This window comes from Pantherophis guttatus, chromosome 1 (genome assembly GCF_059756535.1).
Source record: "Pantherophis guttatus breed Tessera chromosome 1, ASM5975653v1, whole genome shotgun sequence".
NCBI lineage: Eukaryota > Metazoa > Chordata > Lepidosauria > Squamata > Colubridae > Pantherophis > Pantherophis guttatus.
Genome location: NC_142063.1, coordinates 179,152,462 through 179,172,958, shown reverse-complemented (window position 1 = coordinate 179,172,958; position 20,497 = coordinate 179,152,462). Strand labels below are relative to the sequence as shown.

General features: G+C 43.4%; 1 protein-coding gene across 1 annotated transcript in view; it reads right to left on the bottom strand.

Annotated features, from left to right (window-relative positions):
- TRPM8 (transient receptor potential cation channel subfamily M member 8) overlaps nt 1-20,497 on the bottom strand; it is a 356,525-nt gene that overhangs the window by 163,663 nt on the left and 172,365 nt on the right. Inside the window, exons 11-13 of the mRNA XM_087887046.1 lie at nt 10,263-10,553; nt 9,989-10,084; nt 9,194-9,323 (exon numbers count right to left, since the gene is read on the bottom strand). Of these exons, the coding sequence (XP_087743172.1) occupies nt 9,194-9,323; nt 9,989-10,084; nt 10,263-10,553 (517 nt within the window). The remainder of the gene's footprint in view (nt 1-9,193; nt 9,324-9,988; nt 10,085-10,262; nt 10,554-20,497) is intronic.

Below are 20,497 nucleotides of genomic sequence, written 5' to 3'. Positions count from 1 at the left end.
TCCATATAATATCTTCTTTGAGGTCTTTCCACTAGATTGGTAGAACCAACATCCATAATAGGGTAACATAACTTGCTGGTGCAACAGTTTATTCAGAATCTTCAATCATATCTGCCCCCATCAGTAGTAAATATCTTCTTATATGTATAAAGGTAAAAACAACCACCCGAGTGACATTATAATTATATTCCAAATAGTAATAATTGTGGATTTCATCAGGATTATTAATTCCCATCATCGTAGTGGGTAACAACCCGATCTTCTGCATGCCCCAGTATAATTCTCTTGCCTTGTGATTCAAGATAATTATAATATGTTTATCAACACAAAAAGAAATTCCAAAGTGGATAATTCAAATCCATCAGTTTAAGGCTCTTTTCACGTCCCCAGATTACGGCCATGCAGAGATCTGCCACAATCCTCAGGATGAGATTAACCAATATGTCGCCTCTTCTATGTTTACACATAATCATTCATATTTTAAAGTCACTGGCTTCACTGTTGCTTGATTTAGAAATTTCTATTTTTATGCGACCTATTTCTTTTTTTCTTTTCTTTTTGTGGGTTTGGTTTCCATCCTAGTTTCCTTTGTACAAATTGTGTATCATCTGGTCGGTTTACATTCTGCTTTGTAGATTGGTCTTGTTGGTCTTGTTTTTGTGTCTCATATTTCTTTTTTATCCCTTGTGTATCCCCTAATTGATTTCCATGCTTATCCTTGCCTTGATAAATCATCACATTAAGGTTAGATGCCACTTCTCTCAAATTTGTAGATAGTCCAGCTGGGGTGTCCGATAAATCCAAAGGCAATTCATCTGGTACAGTCTCTATAATTCGATATTTTACCTTTATTTCCAGCTCCTTCTGCTTATCCTGTATTATACCTGAAGATGTTAAGTTCGTTTTCAACCTATTTTGATAAAATTCTTCCGCTCTTTCAACAGTATTTAGCTGGTATCTTTCTCCTTGATATCTGAATATAATACTAACTGGGGCGTCCCACCTAAATGGGATATTTCTCTTTTTTAACTCATTCACCAGAAAACCAAATTTCTTCCTTTCCATTAATATCTTAGGTGGGAGTTCCTTGTAAATCCAAATCTTTCTTCCATATAATTGCAAATTAGAGTTGAAAGAATTTTGCACGATATTATTCCTAATTTCTTTATCTGTAAAATAAATCACCACATCTCTAGGCAATTGCCTTTGCTTGGCAATCCAGGAGTTTATTCGATAAACTCTGTCAATCCTACAAAACACTTCCTCAGGTTGAACCTTTAGAATCCCAGCTAGAATTTCAGAAGATATTTTCCTTAAATCATCTCTATTATTTTCCTGCAAACCTCTTAATCTTATCGCATATTCTGTGAAATTATATTGTACCATTAGAATCTCTTTTTCAATCTTTTGTTGCAAATTTTCTACATTACCAAACTTTTGATCAGCATCCATTTTAGGTTTTTCTTCTGAGCTATTATCCTGAGTGTTTATCAAATCATTTTCAATTTTTTGAGTTCTATTGTCCAATTTATCTTGAATTTCTTCCATTTTAGACTCTAGTAAGTTAGTATTTGTGTCCAACTGTATCATAAATTCTGAAAAACCATTAGCCACTTTTGAGAATTTTTTCTCCAAAAAATCAAACTTAGATTTCACCAATTCTTTAATTTCCTGCTTAAATTTTTCAAATTGCTGATTCACAATCTCCTCCCTTCTTTCAATCTCCTCTAAGAGAAATTCTATTATATTAAAATCAGGTTTCTGAGACTGAAGAGTTAAAACTTGTTCCTTTAAATTGTTGGTGGGGGAATCCCCCCCCTATTTGTTTATCTGACTTTGTAAGTCTCAATGCCATGTTTCCGCCCAGGCAGGCTTTGTTAAAAAAAAACAAGAAAAAAAAAGGACTTTTTTCCAATCAACAACAATATCAAGTCTCCAAGGGAAAAAGAGAGAAAAAAACACAGGAGCGAAGTTTTGTCTACAAATGTAGCCAGTGGTATTTATTCCGCTACATTGTAATAATAGAAAACGGAAGGACTTTCCCTTTCAGCCTCTCCTCCAGCCGCAGCAGACGCCATTTTAAAAGGCTTTTTTTCCCCCTCTTTCTTCTCCTCCTTTCTCTTAAGTAATTTTTAAAAGAAAAGTAAAATACTTGCGGTTCAGTATTACAGGTGCAGCTCACATTTTCTTTGAGTAATCTGTTAAATTTGCAGGCTTGCTTTTGACGCCTGGCTCTGCATTAGCAGAGGTCTCCCAGAGCCCGGAGCAGCGGCTGGGGATATGGGGCATCTCCACAGCTCCGTCCCAAAAGTAAAAAAAAAACTTTTGGGACTCCGCGGAGAGTTCTACCCACCCCTGCCGGCTCTATCTCCGTTTCCTCATGGAAACGGAGTTTTTTCGAGCCGCCATTCCGTTGTGAAGGCAGCTCTGACAGGCAGTGGAAGCTGACGATCCCAAAGGAACGTCTGGCAGCGATGAACAGCAAACCGGAAGTCCAGATGACCTGGTTCTTACTTTATCTCAACCTATAGAAGCGGCTCCCTATATGTTGGATAGTAGCTCAATATGGCAAAGTGTCTGGATTTAAAGTAAATCTTCATAAGACAAAGATGATAACTAAAAATATGTCCATAACTCAAAGAGAAGACTTAGGGAGAATAACGGGGTTTGAAGTAGTTAAAAAGGTTAAGTATCTAGGAGTATATATTGCAGCCTCAAACACGAAACTGTTTAAAAACAATTATGAAGTTCTTTGGAAAAAAGTACAGAAAGAAATGGAAAATTGGAAAAAGTTAGGGTTCATTATCATTACTGGGAACGATAGCAGCAATAAAAATGAATGTACTACCTAGGTTTTTATTTTTGTTCCAAATGATACCAGTGCTTAAGAAAGATGGAAATTTGATGGAATGGCAGAAAGGGGTTAATACTTTCATCTGGGCTGGGAAGAAACCAAGAGTGAAACTGAAAATTATACAGGATATACGTGAGAGAGGAGGTCTTAAAATGCCTAACTTAAGATTGTATTATGAAGCAGCTGCTTTATCACAAATTAGCGATTGGTTTAACTTAACTGAAGAAAGAATGTTAAACATAGAAGGTTATGATTTGTTATATGGATGGCATGCTTATTTGTTATATGAAAAAAAAGTGGATAAAGTGTTTAAGGGTCATATACTCAGAAATGCATTGTTGAAGGTTTGGAAAAAGTACCAATATAAGCTGAACTATAAGATACCCATATGGGCAAATCCCAGACATGCAATAGAAAATATAAGTATAGAGCAAAAAACAGAGGTGATTACTTATAAAGAGCTTCTTTTTTGGAAAGGGGTAAGTTGCAACTGAAATCTTTAGATGAATTAAAAGAAGAAGGGATAATTTATACTTGGTTTCAGTATGGTCAGCTTCAAGCTAGATGGAGGGAAGATCAAAAATTTGGTATTATGCAAAATGAGGAAAATCTGGTGAAACAGATTAGAGATCAAAGTCAGATGCATATTAAAAGGTTGTATAATGCTTTATTGGAAATAGATTCAGAAATGGAATTGGTTAAGGATTGTATGATAAAATGGGCACAAAACTTTCAGGAACCAGTGATGATGGAAACGTGGGAAAAGATTTGGGTCAGAAATGTTAAATTTACGCAAGCACAAAATTTGAGAGAGAATTTTTATAAAATGTTTTATAGATGGCACTTAGATCCTAAAAAATTATCATGTATGTACTCTAATTTGCAAGCTAAATGTTGGAGATGTGAATGTAATGATGCAACCTATTATCATATATGGTGGACCTGTAAGAAAATCAAGGCATTTTGGATAAAAATTTGGTGGGTGATGCAGAATATTCTGAAAAGAAGGTTGAAATTTACTCCTCAATTGTTCCTATTGGGTATAACTACGGACTGTACAGTATCAGAGACTAAATTGATTTTGAATCTAATATCAGCAGCTAGGCTGTTGGTAGCGCTATATTGGAAGAAGGACTCTTTGCCTACTATTGAAGAGTGGATACTGAAAGTAACGAACCTAGCAGAAATGGCGAAAATCTCAGCGTACTTGAAGGACTATACACAAGAAAGATATATATCGGAATGGAGAAGATGGATTGACTATATTCAAAATACGTATCAGACAAGAAAGTATCAAATAGCTTATGAATGAACGTTAAGTATTAGAAATATTATGTTATCTATAGTGGAGTTAAGGTTTCAGGGGGGGAGTTAGTAGTCTGAGGATAAGTCGGTTAATCTATTTTATGATTGTTAAATGAAACACCTTGTATTTTGCTCTGGGAAGTCTGGGGGGGGAGGGTGGGATGAGGGGAGGGAAAGGGTGGGGGGAATATGGGGGGAAGAAAATTTTTGTTTTTTTGTAAAACTTTTCAATAAAAAAAAAGAAATATTGTTAGATATAAGGATACTTTATCAGAAAAAGGAGAACTAAAACAAAAACAAGAGTTAGAGAAACAAGGGATTGAGGCAGATTGGTATACACGACTGCAAATACAATCAAGATATGAAAAAGATTTGAGACAATATGGTTTTAATTTGGGAAAGTCAGAATTAGATGAAATACTGATGGGAATAGATGAAAAAATGATTAAGAAACTATATAATTATTTATTGAAAATCAGGTTAGAAGATGAAGAGCTAAAAGAAACAATGATAGCATGGGCAAAAAACTTTGGCTATACAATTGAATTAGAAAAATGGCAACAACTATGGGAAAGGAATTATAAATTAACAATGGCAACAGCATATAAAGAAAATTTATATAAAATGTTTTATAGATGGCATATGCCACCAGAAAGATTAGCAAAAATGTTTAAAGATAAATCAGCTAAATGTTGGAATTGTTAGCAATCACCGGGATCATATTATCATATGTGGTGGTCATGCAAAGAATTATTGGGTTAAAATACGAACATGGTTAGAAGAAATGCTACTTCAGTGTATAGAGTTAAGACCAGAGACATTTATATTGGGTATTTTACTGGTGAAATATGGTAAAGAAGATACATATTTGATCATTCATATAATAACAGTGGCTAGAATAGTATTTGCACAAAACTGGAAAGCAGAAAAAATTCTGTCAGAAGGTGAGATAATAAAGAAAATTTTATAATGTGCAGAAATGAATAGATTAACACTAAGAATAAAAGATAAAGTGGAATCAGTATATTTCAAGACATGGGGAAGATTTTATGATTGGTTAGAAAAGGAACAGATTAGAGATTAACAAAATTGGATAGGATAAAAGTAAATGAGAGAAAAAACAAAAAAGGAATAGAAACCCAGATGACACCTGAGTAAATGAAAAAGGGGGAAAGGGGGGGAAATGAAAAAAGTGTTATTATATAAATGTACATTAATGATGATATATGCATAACCAGTAAAATAGAAAAAAAATTGAAAGGAAAATGTATGTAAATAGAAAATCAGGGTTGCTTGAACACCAACTTGAAAATATATTGAATTGAAAAGAAAAACAACAATGGTGAGGGAATGGAGAGAGGAGTAGGGGGATAGATAGGAAGAGGGGAGAAGAGAGGAAAGGAGAGAGAGGGACAGAAGAAAGGGAAAAGGAGAGGAAGAAAGGGAGGGGAAACAAGAGTAGGAGAGAAGGTTAGAAAGGGAGGAAGAGGGGAGGAGTAGGGGAAAGGAAGGGGAAGGAGAGAAGGGGAAGGAGAGGAGGACAGAAGAAACTGGAAAAGAATAGAAGAAGGGAGGGAAGGGAAAGAGGGGAGAAAGAGAGGAAGGGTTATTGTGAAATAAGGAAAATACGGAATGGTAGAAGAACAACCCCAAGTATACTTTAAAATTTTAGGAGGAAGGCTGAACAAATATGAAAATCAAAAGATAATATGTATGATTAATAATGGCTAAGAGATTGTACATTTGTGTATGTTTAAGAGAAATGAAAATAAAAAAACTTTCAAAAAAAATTCCCAAAGATTTTTGGTTTCAGTAGTTTGGCCCCTGGAATAATTTCAATGGCATAGTCCATTGGCCAATGGGGAGGGAGTTTGTCCAACTTCCTTTCACTGAAAACTTCCCTCAAGTCCCAGTACATCCTTGCGATGGCCAGTAGAGATCTCTCTCACATTGCGGCTCCCACCTCTTGACATAAAACTCCTTTAGTCAAATGTTCTCAGCTATGTTGGTTTTCTGCCTGGTGGGAATTTTAATAGTCCCTTTCTCCAGTCCACCTGTGGGTTCCACTGTTTCAACAAGGTTAGTCCCAGGACGAGAGGCCTCTCCATCCCTGGGGCAATTGTGAAGCTTAAAGTCTCTGAATGGGCCCCCATCTGCATCCCAAGGGTTCAGTAGCAAACATAACAGTGATTCCTCCCGCAACTGAGCCATCCAGTTGGCAAAATGCAATTGGGGTTTTGAGTCTCCTCAGGTGAATCCCCAGTTTCTGCACCAGAGCTGGACTTACCAGGCATCTAGTGCACCCTGAGTCTAGGAAGCCTTTTAGAGAGGCTTTCTGCCCAATTCCAGGGAGTTGTAATTCTATGGGCATGGTCACTGGTGCAATAGGGCCACTTATCAAGGGGTCGTCATCCAAATAGCTGTCGGTCAGCCCCTGGTTTTTTCTGCTGGAGTCAGAGTGCTCTCCTCTTGATTGGGGGAGGGAATGAAGTCCACAATCTCCGAGCCTTTCAGGGCCATCTCCTTTGCCTGGGGTTGTGGTCTTTTCCTCCCAGCATCACCTCTGCTTTCTTAAAGGGGCAGGTTGCTCTGCACTCTGCTGCCCGATGGTCTTCTTTTCCACACTTGAAGCAATGCAGAGGAGCATTGTGGCTGGGCTTGGCTTTTAGCAATCTCTGTCTTTCTCTCAGGATGTGTTCTCTTCCACACTTTGCCACCACAATACTTGTTTCAGTTTTGGTCCATCTTCACCTCATCAGCCAGCATGCACCAGTTGTGGAGAAGCACAGCCCGCCCTTGCAACACATGCATTGTACAGGGCTATGGTTAGGGCCCCCAGGCCCCATGTCCATCTGTAGCCAATAAAATGCCACAAAGGTGTTATGACAAATTCCAAGGCTGGATGGCACAAGAGGTCTTCCTCAGGGTATTGCGACCTTGAATATTCGTTGGAACTGGCAGAGAGGGAGTCAGTGGAGATGGTCACTTGTCCCCCTTAAATTCCCCAACCAATTACAGCAAAAGTGAAAGCATGCAAACCATTTCACACACTCTCTAGAATGGCAGCATTCTGATAGGGACCTGACAAGCAGTCACATTAGTAGGAGTCCCAGAGCTCACTGTGTGCAATTTCAGAAATATTAATAGCCTCGGCTTGCACACTAGCTAACCTCAATTTGACATCACAAGCTCTGGATGCACTAAACCAGGGGTGTCAAACTTAAGGCCCATGGGCCTTAAGATCTGGCCCACCAGGTGCTTAGGTCTGGCCCACAGGGCCACCCTGGAAACAGTGAAGGACTGGCCCGCAGAGGCACTGACTCTCAGAGGCACTGCCAGTGTTTTCACTGGCAGAGGGTTGCAGGAGGCCGTTGCAGCCAAAAATGGAGCTTGGGAGCCCATTTTTGCTGGCAGAACGCTTGTGCCACCACAGGCGCTCCCAACATGAATGACATCGAGCTGGCCATCCTGCCCCCCTGAGGTCAAACACAACCCTGATGTGGCCCCCAATGAAATTAAGTTTCATTCACCCTTGCACTAAACTAAGAGCTAAGGAAAGTTCAAGAAGCAATCATGGTTGCCAAGCATCGTGGGGCATTCAATCTGGCTAAAAACTCACAGAAATTAACACCAAACATCTAAAAAGAATTGGTACAGAATATTGGATACTAGAAATTCCCTTTCTACCTTCACTGGCTGAAAGCTCTCCTTTTGGGAACCACTGCCATAACCATCAGAGAAATACTTCTCTGCTGCCTCCACTGGTATTGCTGCCTTGCCCCAGTAGCCTGCAAAATCACCATCCCATCACCTCCCAACAGACACCCAAATAAGGATGCCAGTCAAATATCCCTCATGATGTTCCAGATAGATAAGATGTATAGAGATTATTCTAACAGGACATAGGTTGGTGTGTGTATTTGAGTATCCCAGAGGTGGGATTCAAATTGTTTTACCACTGGTTCTGTGGGTGTGGCTTGGTGGGTGTGGCTTGGTGGGGCAGCACCTTGCTGTGAGTGACATCAAGTTGACCATGCCCACTCAGACACATGACCCCCACCAAACCATGCCCACAGAACTGGCAGAAAATTTTGGCCAAGTCTTCTAGAATTCAACCTGACTGCTTCTCTCCTCCTTCTCGACATCGTACACACAGAGCAAACAGGCACATATCTCACAGCACCAGAGGGACTCACCCACGTGACACTTAAAATTTGTTTTTCAATTCCAATTCCCAGCAATTTCACCCAACACACTTACTAAAAATTGTAGTTCAGCAATATATAGAGAACTATATATTGTTTAAATATATATCATAAATGACTATAAAAAGTCAATATGGTTTTGCATTATAACATTAAGGTAGAAATCTAGATAAAATTATGTATCTACAGAATGTTCTAATCTGTACATTATATTAAACCAAAGTGTAGATGGTTACTTTTAACTTAGCATGTTGTGTTGCCTAACCATCCAGATTGGTGATTTAGCATGATATTGCTACTGAGGTAGCATTTTAATAAGATACTATTTGATTTAACAAATCATGGATCACCAAAATATGGCTCAGTGTAAGTGTAAATTCAGCTTTATTAATCTGGATCTTAAAGTTAGTTTAAATCTATTGCAAGCTCTTTTACATCTGAAAAGAAGCTAATATTGCCAACAATGTAATAAATGTCTCATAATTGATAATATTACGATAATATATAACTATCTGATACAAAAACCCAGTGTTCCTGCATCTATTCAATGCTCCAACAGTCCCATTATTCAAGCTTGTATACTACTTGAATTCTCCTATTTTTAGCTTTCAAGAATATTTTTAGTCCTGAGAATTATACATGAAAAAGTGATATACTTAAGCAAAAATGGTGTATTTACCATGTTTTACTTTTTTGTCATACTTATATATACTGTACTTAAATATAAGCTATTCTTCACTTTCTTTTGATTCTAGTCTTTCTTCCCTTACTGCAAACCGTATGTATTTAATCTCTTAATTTATAGCTAACCTTCTGATATTGAACTTACCTACAGCTCTTGTTTCATATTCATTTGCCAACTCTTCTGATTCTCCAGCAGCATTAATATCATTCTTTACCTTAGCTAAGCTTTTCAGAAGCTTGCTGGCCCCTAGTGCTGCCAATGTGCAGCCTCTTGTCTGCAAAGAGAATTGTTAAGTAATCTCTTATGACATTCTAACACTGAAATGATATTCACAATACAGCAATGTAGCTGCATAGTAGAGAAGGGTTCCATTCTCTGGAACCACATCTGAAAACTCTAACTTGCACAATAAAATGATTAAAAGTGATGAGCAATTTGTCCTATGCAATTTCCCAACAATCTTTTGACCATGACCCTCTTGACATAGAACAGCCCATTAAACATTTTCCTGCAATTATATTACTAAACTAGTTTAGAATTCAATTAAACCAACATTTTAAATATATCTGCATTTTTGTTTTATCTTCAATATAGCTTCAATTGATGTTATTCTAAATATCAATTTAAATTCACATTTCATATTATTACCACATTCATGTAAACAATATATAAAAAGGAGAAATAATAATAAAAACTCATTTAGGAACAGGGCTCCACAGCTTTCACAAATTATAGCATCTATAAACCTTAAGTAGAAAAGAGACATCTCTTTTGCTCTATGCATACATAATAATCCAATCCAACCTAGATATGTATATGCAGAAGTAATTCCTATTGACTTTAATATTTGTAAGTATATGTTCAATCTAGCCTAAGGGAATACTTTTTATCTCAAAAGATTATGAATCTAATTGTTAGTGATGCAGAAATGTGAAATACCTGCTCCCAAATTACAGTGGATAGTTCCTTTTTGTTTTGAAGGATAGCCCAAATAAAGAGAGCTTGCAAGGGGTGCCTCGTAATAAGAGATCCATCCTGAAAGGACATAATTACAACAAAAATTCCAACATTAACAAATATGGGAATTCAGTCTTAATGTCTGTTTTGTTTTACATAGAAAAATCTACTTAGAAATAAATCCCATTGAATTCTGTGGATTTAAGTTTATACAGATGGGTATATAATTTCAGTTTAAAAGCTATACTTGACATACCAGCAGCTGTATCTCTATGTCATCTTTGCCATCTTTGTCTTCTTTTTTTATGCCTTTTCTGAAATCCTCTACCATCTTCCATACAAAAGTAAGAAGAGCATCACTGTAGGAGTTCTTAGCAATTTGTAGATTTTTAAAGACCAGATTGCTGAAGTTGTTTGCATAGAGCTCTGTTAAAACTTCATGAGTGAGGAACTTCCTTAGATTCAGCCCATTTTCAAGAAAGAGACGAACAAATTTTGGTCTGTCCTTTACCAGGGCTATAAACATGACATCCTGAAGATCAGCAGACTGGAAACAAACAAGAAACAACAAAATATTTACAAAGCTTGTGGTGGGGAGGGAAACACACTTTGGGAACAGCATCCTATTTCCATCTGCACCAATTGTGACTTTTTTATGGTAACCAAATGAGTAGAAAATGCCAACTGATAACCAAGCATTTTGAAAGCTTTATATCAAAGATTTCATATAGAGGTTCAGAAAATGTTGAAGAGATATTATTGGAGAAGGTGATTGAATAACAGCTTCAGAGAATCCTGGATGATTCAGCTGGATTTCAGAATTGGACATGGGACTGAAACAGCATTGGCTGCACTTTTGGAAGACCTCTGGCGGGAGCAGAATGGAATTAGTTTATCTATCCTAGTTCTACTTGACCTCTTGGTGGTGTTCATTACCATCAACCATGGTTCTGGGGATTGGGATGGGCAGCACTGTATTGTGCTGGTTCTCATCCTTACTCTGCACTTGCTTCCAGTCAGTATTGGCTGGCAGTGAGAAGTCCTGCCCTTGCCCACTGTTTCCACAGGATTTGGTACCATCACTTTTCTGATGTTACTCAGCTGTACATCTCCCCTGGCAAATTAAGTGATGCCATTGAGGTCCTGTCTTGGTGTTTGGAGGCTACGGGAGGTTGGATAGGGAATAACAGGTTTCAGCTCAACCCTGGCAAGTTCATATGGCTTTGGGTTTTGAGGCCTCTAGGATCTTGGAATTTACAATCTTCAGCACTGGATGGCATGCCCCATGTCTACAATCTGGAGTCCTTCTAGACTCATAACTCCTGCTTGAGGAACAGGTCATAGTTGTCACCAGAAAAGCCATTGTGCAACTTCAGGTTTTGCATCAGTTCCATGGTCTATTCCTGGATCAGGGGTTCTACTCAGTGGTGAAATCCTACCGGTTCACATCAGTTCAGGTGAACCGGTAGTGATAAAAGCTACCAGTTCGGCGAAAAAAAGCTATTGGTTGGTTTGAACTGGTATTTCCGACAATCAGCTGTGCTGCTCAATTTAAAATCACTAGAAAGCAGGAAATCCAGCAAGGATTTCGCTGTTCTACTTCCCTTCCCAAGCCTCCTTTTTCCGTGCACAGCGCGAATTTGGCATGTATTGTGCATGCATGCACAGCATGCGTTTGGCACGCACTGTGCATGCGCGGGCAGCAAACCAGTGGCAAACCAGGGAAGATTTCACAACTGGTTCTACTGTCATTCAGACCCTCATTATCTTCTAGATGGATTAATGTAATGCACTCTACATGGGGCTGCCTTTGAAGAGAATCGAAAATCGAATGCCTCCCCTCCAGGAGGTACCAGGGACGATGTTGCCGGACTGATGGAACTTACCTGCCCTGGCTGAAGGACTGGGACATTAGAACTCCCAACATGGCTGGTGTGAGAGAGCGGTTCATGAGGACCTCGACCTGTGGATTCCCCCACTGCAGTGAGAGGGCAATGGGGGAGGGCTATTGCTTCATCACCTCGGCACTGTTCTCCTGGACTTTTGTCATCAGCCGGTTAAGCTTCCCTTTCAGGTTTTCTCAGACTATGCTAACTTATACGGCTGCTGAATTATATGCCTTGAGGGGGTCCCCCCTCTCTCAAGGTTGGCCATCTGGACTATCAATGAATTTCCTTGATGACGGATTTTGGAATCCTGAGAGGTGACATCGAATGCAGAAGAATATTAGGGGGTTTTTAGAGGGTCTTTTTATTTGCTTTTGAAGGGGTAGGAGGGAGGGTGGTATGTGTATGACCAGGGTGGGTTTGGGGGGCAACCCACCAGGGTCGAGGCCGGGTCTGGTGGGGGGCTGCGGCATTGGGTGTGTGGGGTTGGATGTAGGGGAGGGGGCTAGACTCCATACTAGTGAGGGCTGTTTAATCAGCACTGTGGGTGGGAGGGGCAGATATGGTGGTAGCAGGGGGCCTTATCATGTTTTGGGAGTGCGCACTCGCTGTCTTTGAGTGATTGCGCACTCCGGTCCCCAATGCTTTTCTCGTTCCCTGGGTTGCACAGATCCTCAGGGCCTGGGCCTCCAGCTGATGTTGTACAATGCCAGGTCCATGATAAATAAAGCCCCCCTCATTTACGATCTTATTCAGGAGGGGGGAGTTGACCTGGCGGGTATTACGGAGACCTGGTTGGGTTGGGAGGGGGGTCCCCCTCATTGAAATGTGCCCACCAGGTTTCCGCGTATTCCATCAGCTGAGGGCTCAGGTAGGGGTGGTGGGGTGGTGGCGGTTACAAAGGAAGATCTTTGTCCGAGGCATGCCACAGTACCTCAGATCGCCGGATGTAAGTCCTCCTTGTGAAGTGGGGTCGTGGGGTGCAGATGGGCTTGCTGATTGTGTTCCTGGCTCCCTGCCATGTAGCGGCAGCCCTGCCCAAACTGCTCAACGTAATAGCCGGGGTGGCGGTGGATATGGTCATGGGGGATTTCAATCTGCCATCTGTCGGTGAAACGTCAGAGGCATCCTGAGATTTCATGGCTTCCATGATGGCCATGGACCTGACCCAGTTAGTCCAAGGCCCTACTCACATGGGGGGGGGACACACTCTGGACCTGATTTTTGTCTCTGGTCAGTGGCTGAATGATCTAGAAATAGGGGATATAGTGATCAAGCCCTTGTCATGATCAGATCATTCACTCCTTCGGCTAGACTTTCAAGCCGCTACCCTCCATCGCAGGGAGACGGAACCAACTAGGTGGTTCCGTCCCAGGTACCTGATGGATCCGGATAGGTTCCTGACAGAGCTTGGGCCATTCCCTGAGGCTCTGGCTCACGACTCGACTGAAGAACTGGTGGCTGCCTGGGATAGGGCGGCCACTGGAGCTTTGGATCGTGTTGTGCCTTTGCGGCCTCTGACCTCGTGCCGATCCCAATTGGCTCCCTGATTCTCTGAGGAGTTGAGGGAGATGAAGTGCTGGAAAAGATGCCTGGAGAGCAGTTGGAGGGCCAGCCGTTCCGAAGCTGATCGAACACTGGTGAGGTCTTATATTAAGATCTACCTAGTGGCGATAAGAGCGGCAAAATCTAATTATTTTTCCACTCTTGTTGTGTCTGCAGATAACCGCCCAGCCACCCTGTTTAGGGTGACCCACTCCCTATTTCATTTGGGAGCGCAGGAAGACCCCTTGCAAGGTAGGGTTGAGGATTTTGTGCAATACCTGCATGACAAAATCGCTCAGATTCGGGAAGGCTTGGACTCCAACTGGGTAGGTTCAGATGAGGTGATGCAGGTGGGTTTTGAGAGTGTTATCTGGGAGGAGTTTGATGTGGACAGGATTCTGGGTAGGCTTAGTGCTGCCACATGTTTATTGGACCCGTGTCCCTCCTGGTTGGTGCTGGCCTCCCAGGCGGTCACATGAGGCTGGCTCCAGGAGATTATTAATGCTTCTCTGAGTGAGGGTTTCTTCCCCTCTGCCTTGAAAGAGGCGGTGGTGAGACCCCTCCTCAAGAAGCCTTCCCTGGACCCGGCTGTATTAGCGAACTATTGTCCAGCCTCCAACCTTCGCTTTGTGGCGAAGGTTGTTGAGAGTGTGGTGGCGCAACAACTTCCCCAGTACCTGTATGAAGCTGTTTATCTAGATCCGTACCAGTCGGGCTTCAGGCCTGGGTACAGCACAGAAACGGCATTGGTCGCATTGGTTGATGATCTCTGGAGGGCTCGGGACAGGGGTTGTTCCTCTGTCCTGGTCCTATTAGACCTCTCAACGGCTTTTGATACCGTTGACCATGGTATCATGCTGTGCCGGTTGGAGGGGTTAGGAGTAGGGGGCACCGTGTTGCGATGGTTCTCCTCCTTCCTCTCTGACCTCACACAGTCTGTGTTGGCAGGGGGGCAGAGGTTGACCTCGAGGTGCCTTGTTTGTGGGGTGCCGCAAGGGTCGGTCCTCTTGCCCCTCCTGTTCAACATTTATGTGAAGCTGCTGGGTGAGATCATCCGTGGTTTTGGGGTGAAGTTCCATCAGTACGCTGATGATACTCAGCTGTACGTCTCTACCCTGGACCACCTCAATGTTGCCCTTGACATGATGTCCCGGTGCATGGAGGCCGTGCGGAGCTGGATGGGGAGAAACAGGCTCAGACTCAACCCCTCCAAGACCAAGTGGCTGTGGTTTCCGGTGTCCCGTTATAGCCAGCTGGTTCCATCGCTGATTATTGGGGGTGAGATCTTGGCCCCCTCAGAGAGAGCTCGCAACTTGGGTGTCCTCCTGGATGTGCGGCTATCTCTAGAAGATCATGTGACGGCCCTGGCCAGGGGGGCTTTTTATCAGGTTCGCCTGATTCACTAGTTGCGTCCCTTTCTGGATCGGGACTCCTTGCGCACGGTCACTCATGCCCTCGTCACTTCTCATCTGGACTACTGTAATGCTCTCTACATGGGGCTCCCCTTGAAGAGCACCCAGAGGCTCCAACTGGTCCAGAATGTGGCCGTGCGGGTGATTATGGGAGCGACATGGTGCTCCCATGTAACACCTCTCCTATGCGAGCTGCACTGGCTCCCGGTGGTCTTCCGGGTGCGATTCAAGGTGTTGGTTACCATCTTTAGAGCGCTCCATGGCTTAGGACCTAGGTACTTATGAGATCGCCTTCTGCTACCGATAGCCTCCCACCGGCCAGTGCGCTCCCAGAGAGAGGGACTCCTCAGGGTACCATCAGTCAAACAATGTCGACTGGTGACATCCAGGGGGAGAGCCTTCTCTGTGGGGGCACTCACCCTCTGGAATGAATTGCCCCCGGAGATACGGGAGAAGGGCGGTATAAAAATTAGATAAAATAAAATAAAATAAAATAAACTACAGCTGGAGCAATATGTAGCTGTCAGATATCTAATGTGATACTGCCATTCAAATGGAGGGTGGGGGGGGGAGCATGGGGATAAGCTGTATTTTTATAACCTTTATCCTGGCGCCTAAGCGCCCTGCAGTATTTTCACCTTCTTTGGAATGTAATAAGGAGGGAGGGCCATGTGGATTGTTTCAGTTTCTTGAAAGTGGAAGAAGATCCTGGGAATGGCTCCTTATCTGTTTCTCAGAACATCTTCACACCTGTGGATTGGCTGAATCCACATTCTGACTGGAGGAAGGGATTCTAAAGCCCTATTTCTAACCGTATAGTTTGGGAGGGAATTTAGAGTCTGCTTCACCTGTCCTGCTATCACTTCTTCTCAATAAAAGGTTCCTTTTGAAATATCAGGTTTCAAGAGTCTATACTGTCTTGGGAAAAGAGGAAAGGGAGGGCCTGACAGAAAGCAGACTCTACAAAGTTAGGTCAATCCGGAGAAGCACATTTTCACTCTACTGTGGGGACCTTGCAACAATATCTGAGCAAAGCAATGAACAAGGAGACATCAAATGCTACATAGATATCTCCACCATTGCTCAACCTGAAGCATGCTCCTTATACCCAGTCATGGAGATGGGGATACCCCAAGAGGACTCCAAGAAACCACACTGGTTGCTTGGAATTGGAAAAAAGAGAGGCAGCTGGGATGGGAGAACCTGAGGAGTCACCCTAACCCAAGGCAGTTGAAATTAGAGCTAGAAGCCCTGTCCGATCAAGAGGAAACTTTCAAAGAAACCAGGAGGGAGGACCGGCTGAAGTGCCACATCAACCAGCTGGTAATAGAGATGCTAGAAAACATCAACCGGGGGAGGGGGGATTCAATTTCAATTTCAATTTAATTCAATTTATATGCCGTCCCTCTCCGAAGACTCAGGGCGGCTCACAATACATTTAAAATCCTAATAAAAAATATTTAAAAATTAAAAACATTAAAAACATTAAAACTCATTCATACCATTCATGGCCAGATCTCGCTGGATCTCAAGAGCAAGATCAATGGACACAGGCCTGCCGGAAAAGCCAGGTCTTCACCGCTTTTCGGAAGGCCAATAGGGTGGGGATGGTCCAGACCTCAGGAGATAACTGGTTCCAGAGAGCTGGGCAGCCACAGAGAAGGCCCTCCCCCATGGGCCGGCATTGTTTAGCTGATGGAACCCAGAGGAGACCAATTCTGTGGGATCTTACCGGTTGCTGGGAGCTATGCGGTAGAAGGCGGTCTCAAAGATAACCTGGCCCTGAGCCATGTAGGGCTTTAAAGGTAATAACCAACACCTTGAATTGTGACCAGAGACCAATAGGGAGCCAGTGCAGCTCGTGGAGAATTGGTGTAATGTGGGTGTACCTAGGTGCACCCACGACAGTTCGCGCAGATGTGTTCTGGACCAACTGTAGTCTCTGAACACTTTTCAAGGGTAGCCCCATGTAGAGCGCATTGCAATAATCTAACCATGAGGTGACAAGGGTATGAGTGACCATGAGGAGAGCCTCCCGATTCAAGTTGGTGCACTAGGCAATTGGTGCACTAGGTGAACCTGTGCAAAGGTCCCCCTAGCCACAGCTGTCAGATGTTGCTCTAATCTTAGCTGTGAGTTTAGGAGGACACCCAAATTGCGAGCCCGTTCTGAGGGGGACAATTTCTCTCTCCCCCCCAGAACCAAGGATGGACAGTCAACATAGTCTTTAGGAGGCAATACCCACAGCCATTTGGTCTTGTCTGGGTTAAGTCTGAGCCTGTTGACTCCCATCCAGACCCTCACAGCCTCCAGGCACCAACACATCACATCCACCGCATCACTGACTTGACACGGTTCCGGAACCGGAACCGCCACACAGAGGAGCAGGAGCCAAAAATAACACCTGGGTGATTACCCCAGATCCCGCCACAGGGGATCAAGCTGACAGCACTGGAATAGCCGCCTCTGCAACAAATCCCCCCACACGATCTGAACCACCACGAATATACCAGGTCAGCCCAGGGGCCCACAGTTGGAGAGACAGGCACCACCCTTAGGAGTGAAATTCAATGGAAACCTGCCGCAGCTGGGATTCTTCATGGTGCATATACTCACTTAAATGCAAGAATACAAGTGCGCATTTCAAATCCAAGGCACTCGAGTACGAGTCATAATGCTTGCATTTAGAGGGAACCACGACCAGATGGATGGTCATTCTGCACAACGCGGATGCCACAGAATTGAGAAACTTCAACAGATTCATGATGACTGTTCTGTCCCCCCACCTCACATAGGCAGACACACAAGCAAAAGACGTCTACAGTAATTTATTTTTACAAGCTGACCTGAATCCCTTTGGCAGATAAAAATTCTGGCAGCTACTTTCCGAATGCCTGCCAAGTTTCTTATCACTCTAGAAACAGGAGTCGGTGTATCTGTAGTCCATTGCTTGGGCAACCAAGAGTTCAAAGAGTAGTCAGAAGTCATTCACAAAGTCCAAGCCTTAATTCTAAAAAATATCCCATCCGAAGCTCACAATATGCAGTTTTTGTTCGTCACAGAGCAACCCCACCCACTTTTATCCTCTGTGGGGCATGGCTCAGTGACTCAGCAATCTCTGGCCCTTCCCCACCTCTTCCTTTGCTGCGCACCTCTTTGACGCTGCCTGGGATCAATCCAAGATTGAGTTTCATCACTCCCTATTAGTGGGTGCTCTGACATGCCTTCCTCCTGGCCTTCAGCTGGAACCTGAGGCGTTGCCAGAAAGGAGGGTCCTGGAGAGGGAGGCCTTGTCAGTTCCTCCCCATCACTTTCAGAGTCATCTTCCTCCATGAGGACAGGCTCGGGAGCCAGAGTCACAACAATGGCTCTGCGTCACCATTTCAAGGACCCCCTAGCCCAAGACTGAATCAAAGTCATGAAGCAAGGGCAACGATCCATAGCTGAATACACTAAGGAGTTCTGGGACCTGGCCTGCTACATCAACTGGCTGGAAGACATCCTGGTGAGCTGCTTCAAAGATGGATTAAATGATGACCTCTACAATGCCTGCATCGCCAGAGGAGCACTGGATCACCTGCCTGAGTGGTACTTCACCATAGAGGAAGCTGAGATTGAGATGGTTAGGAACTTGTACCAACTGAGCCGAGCAGTAGTGGATTTCAAATCCCGTTGCTACCAGTTTGCTCGTGGATGCTTGTGTGCTCGCGTGTGTGTGATGCTTCTGTGGATGCACACACGTGTGTGTGATGCACATGCGCACCTGATGCTTCTGTGCAGAAGCATCTGGGTGGGTGGGCGGAGCCTCCTGCTGCCGCCACCACTTCTGTTTTGCCCAATCTGGGGCGAACAAGTAGCAAACCATCACTGGAGCTGAGGCAGGAAGAGATCCTCACCCCAGGGGAAAAGAGCAATTCAAATCGCCACTCCCCTTCGCCTCAAGGTCGTTGGCCTGTTTTAAGTGTGGGAAGGAAGGGCACTGAGCTGCAGAGTGCCGCTCAAAGATGCCAGTGAGAAAATCAGACCGCCTGTCAGGGTCCACAAAGCTAAGCCCCGAGGGAAGGAAACTGCCCTGTGAAGCAAGGTAACCGTTGAGTTTCAGGACCCTCACCCCTTGGGGACAAAAACTTCAGAAATCCAACTGGAGGAGTCAATTTTCACTGAAAGCGACCCAGAAGATGAGCCACTGATTGAAGCGCTTACCCTCCCCCTAAGATTGTTTATATCCAATCGAGACAGAGAAGTAAAACTCTCTGCTTTTTTAGACTTGGGATGCACCGGGTGCCTGATAAGTCCCATCTTAGTAGGGAAACTGGGAATAAATCTAAGGAGACTAAGAAACCCGATCACATTTTGCCAATTAGATGGATCAATATCCGGGGAGAACCCGCCATGTTTGCTACTGAGCCCCTACAAATAACTATGGATAATCACAAAGAGACACTGACATTTGTGGTGGTACCCGGCATGGAATGGCAATTAGTATTGGTGGTTAGCATGGCTGAAAAAATGAAATCCCAAAATTAACTGGAAGCAAGGGTCAATCAGATTTCAGTTCAGTTACAGTTCAGTAACTTTTGCTGATGAAAAAAAGAGAGACCGGAAAGGCGGGGGTGCTTGACCACGAAGCAGTGATGCTTGGTTGGGAAACATCAAACGGGGATATACCAAAGGAATACAGAGACCTAGCTGAGGTTTTCAGTGAAAAGGCTTCCGACGACCTCCTCCCACCCCCCTGCCCTCCAGCACGCTACCGACTGCACAATCAAAATCCTGCCATGGGCAAAACTTCTCAAACCAAAGATGTATTGCATGTCCCCTAGAGAACTGACAGAATTAAGAGCTTTCATTGCCAGACTTCCGCTTGGCACCGCAGGCGTCGTGGACGGTCTCCTTAGACCGCCAGCCCCGCGATCTCGTAAAAGCCGCTTTGACAGCGCTAATCGGCTGTCTGGTGGCTGAAAAACCTCTCCATTGGGAGAAGAAGGAGAGGAGAGCCGGTGGGTGTGGGTAGAGCTCCCCGAAAGCCCTCTGGAATAATTCCAGAGGCTTGGAGGGTGAGAGCTCCCCGGCCAGCCCACCAAGAAGCTCCAGATCTGAGGCAACTCTGTTTTAAACAGAGCCAGATGCCGCGACCATCCTGCTGTCAAAAGTGAGTTTGATTGATTACAAGCGCAGGCAGAGTGGAAACAGGAGAACAAGCCCTAAGTAACAGAGCTTAACTCTGAAGTTACTTTGTTTCAAACTGAATTTCTTTGAGCTGGAGGCTGAAGATGGGTCTTTGTTATGGTCTTGAAAGTGAAAGTTAGAAACGAAAGTGCTTATTGAGAACTTTTAAAGCTGCTGGGAAGTGAGAACTTGTGGAGAAAAGACTATTTTGCCTGATAAATTAGAGACTATAAATTACAAGCATTTTAAAGTTGTTCAAGGGACTTTGTGGCTTTGGGGGAAAAAAAGATCTTTTTAAAAAGGAAAAAAAAGATGGCTTCTAAACAAGTTAAGCCAGGAGTTGTTAAAGGAGGGGGAGGTTCCCCAGTCGTGTCAGTGGTGACACAGAAAGCACAACTTCCAGCTGATTCACAGAGTCAGGAGGCTGCTCTCAATGATTTCAAAGAGTTTATGAAAGAAGCCATGAATAATCAAGCAAC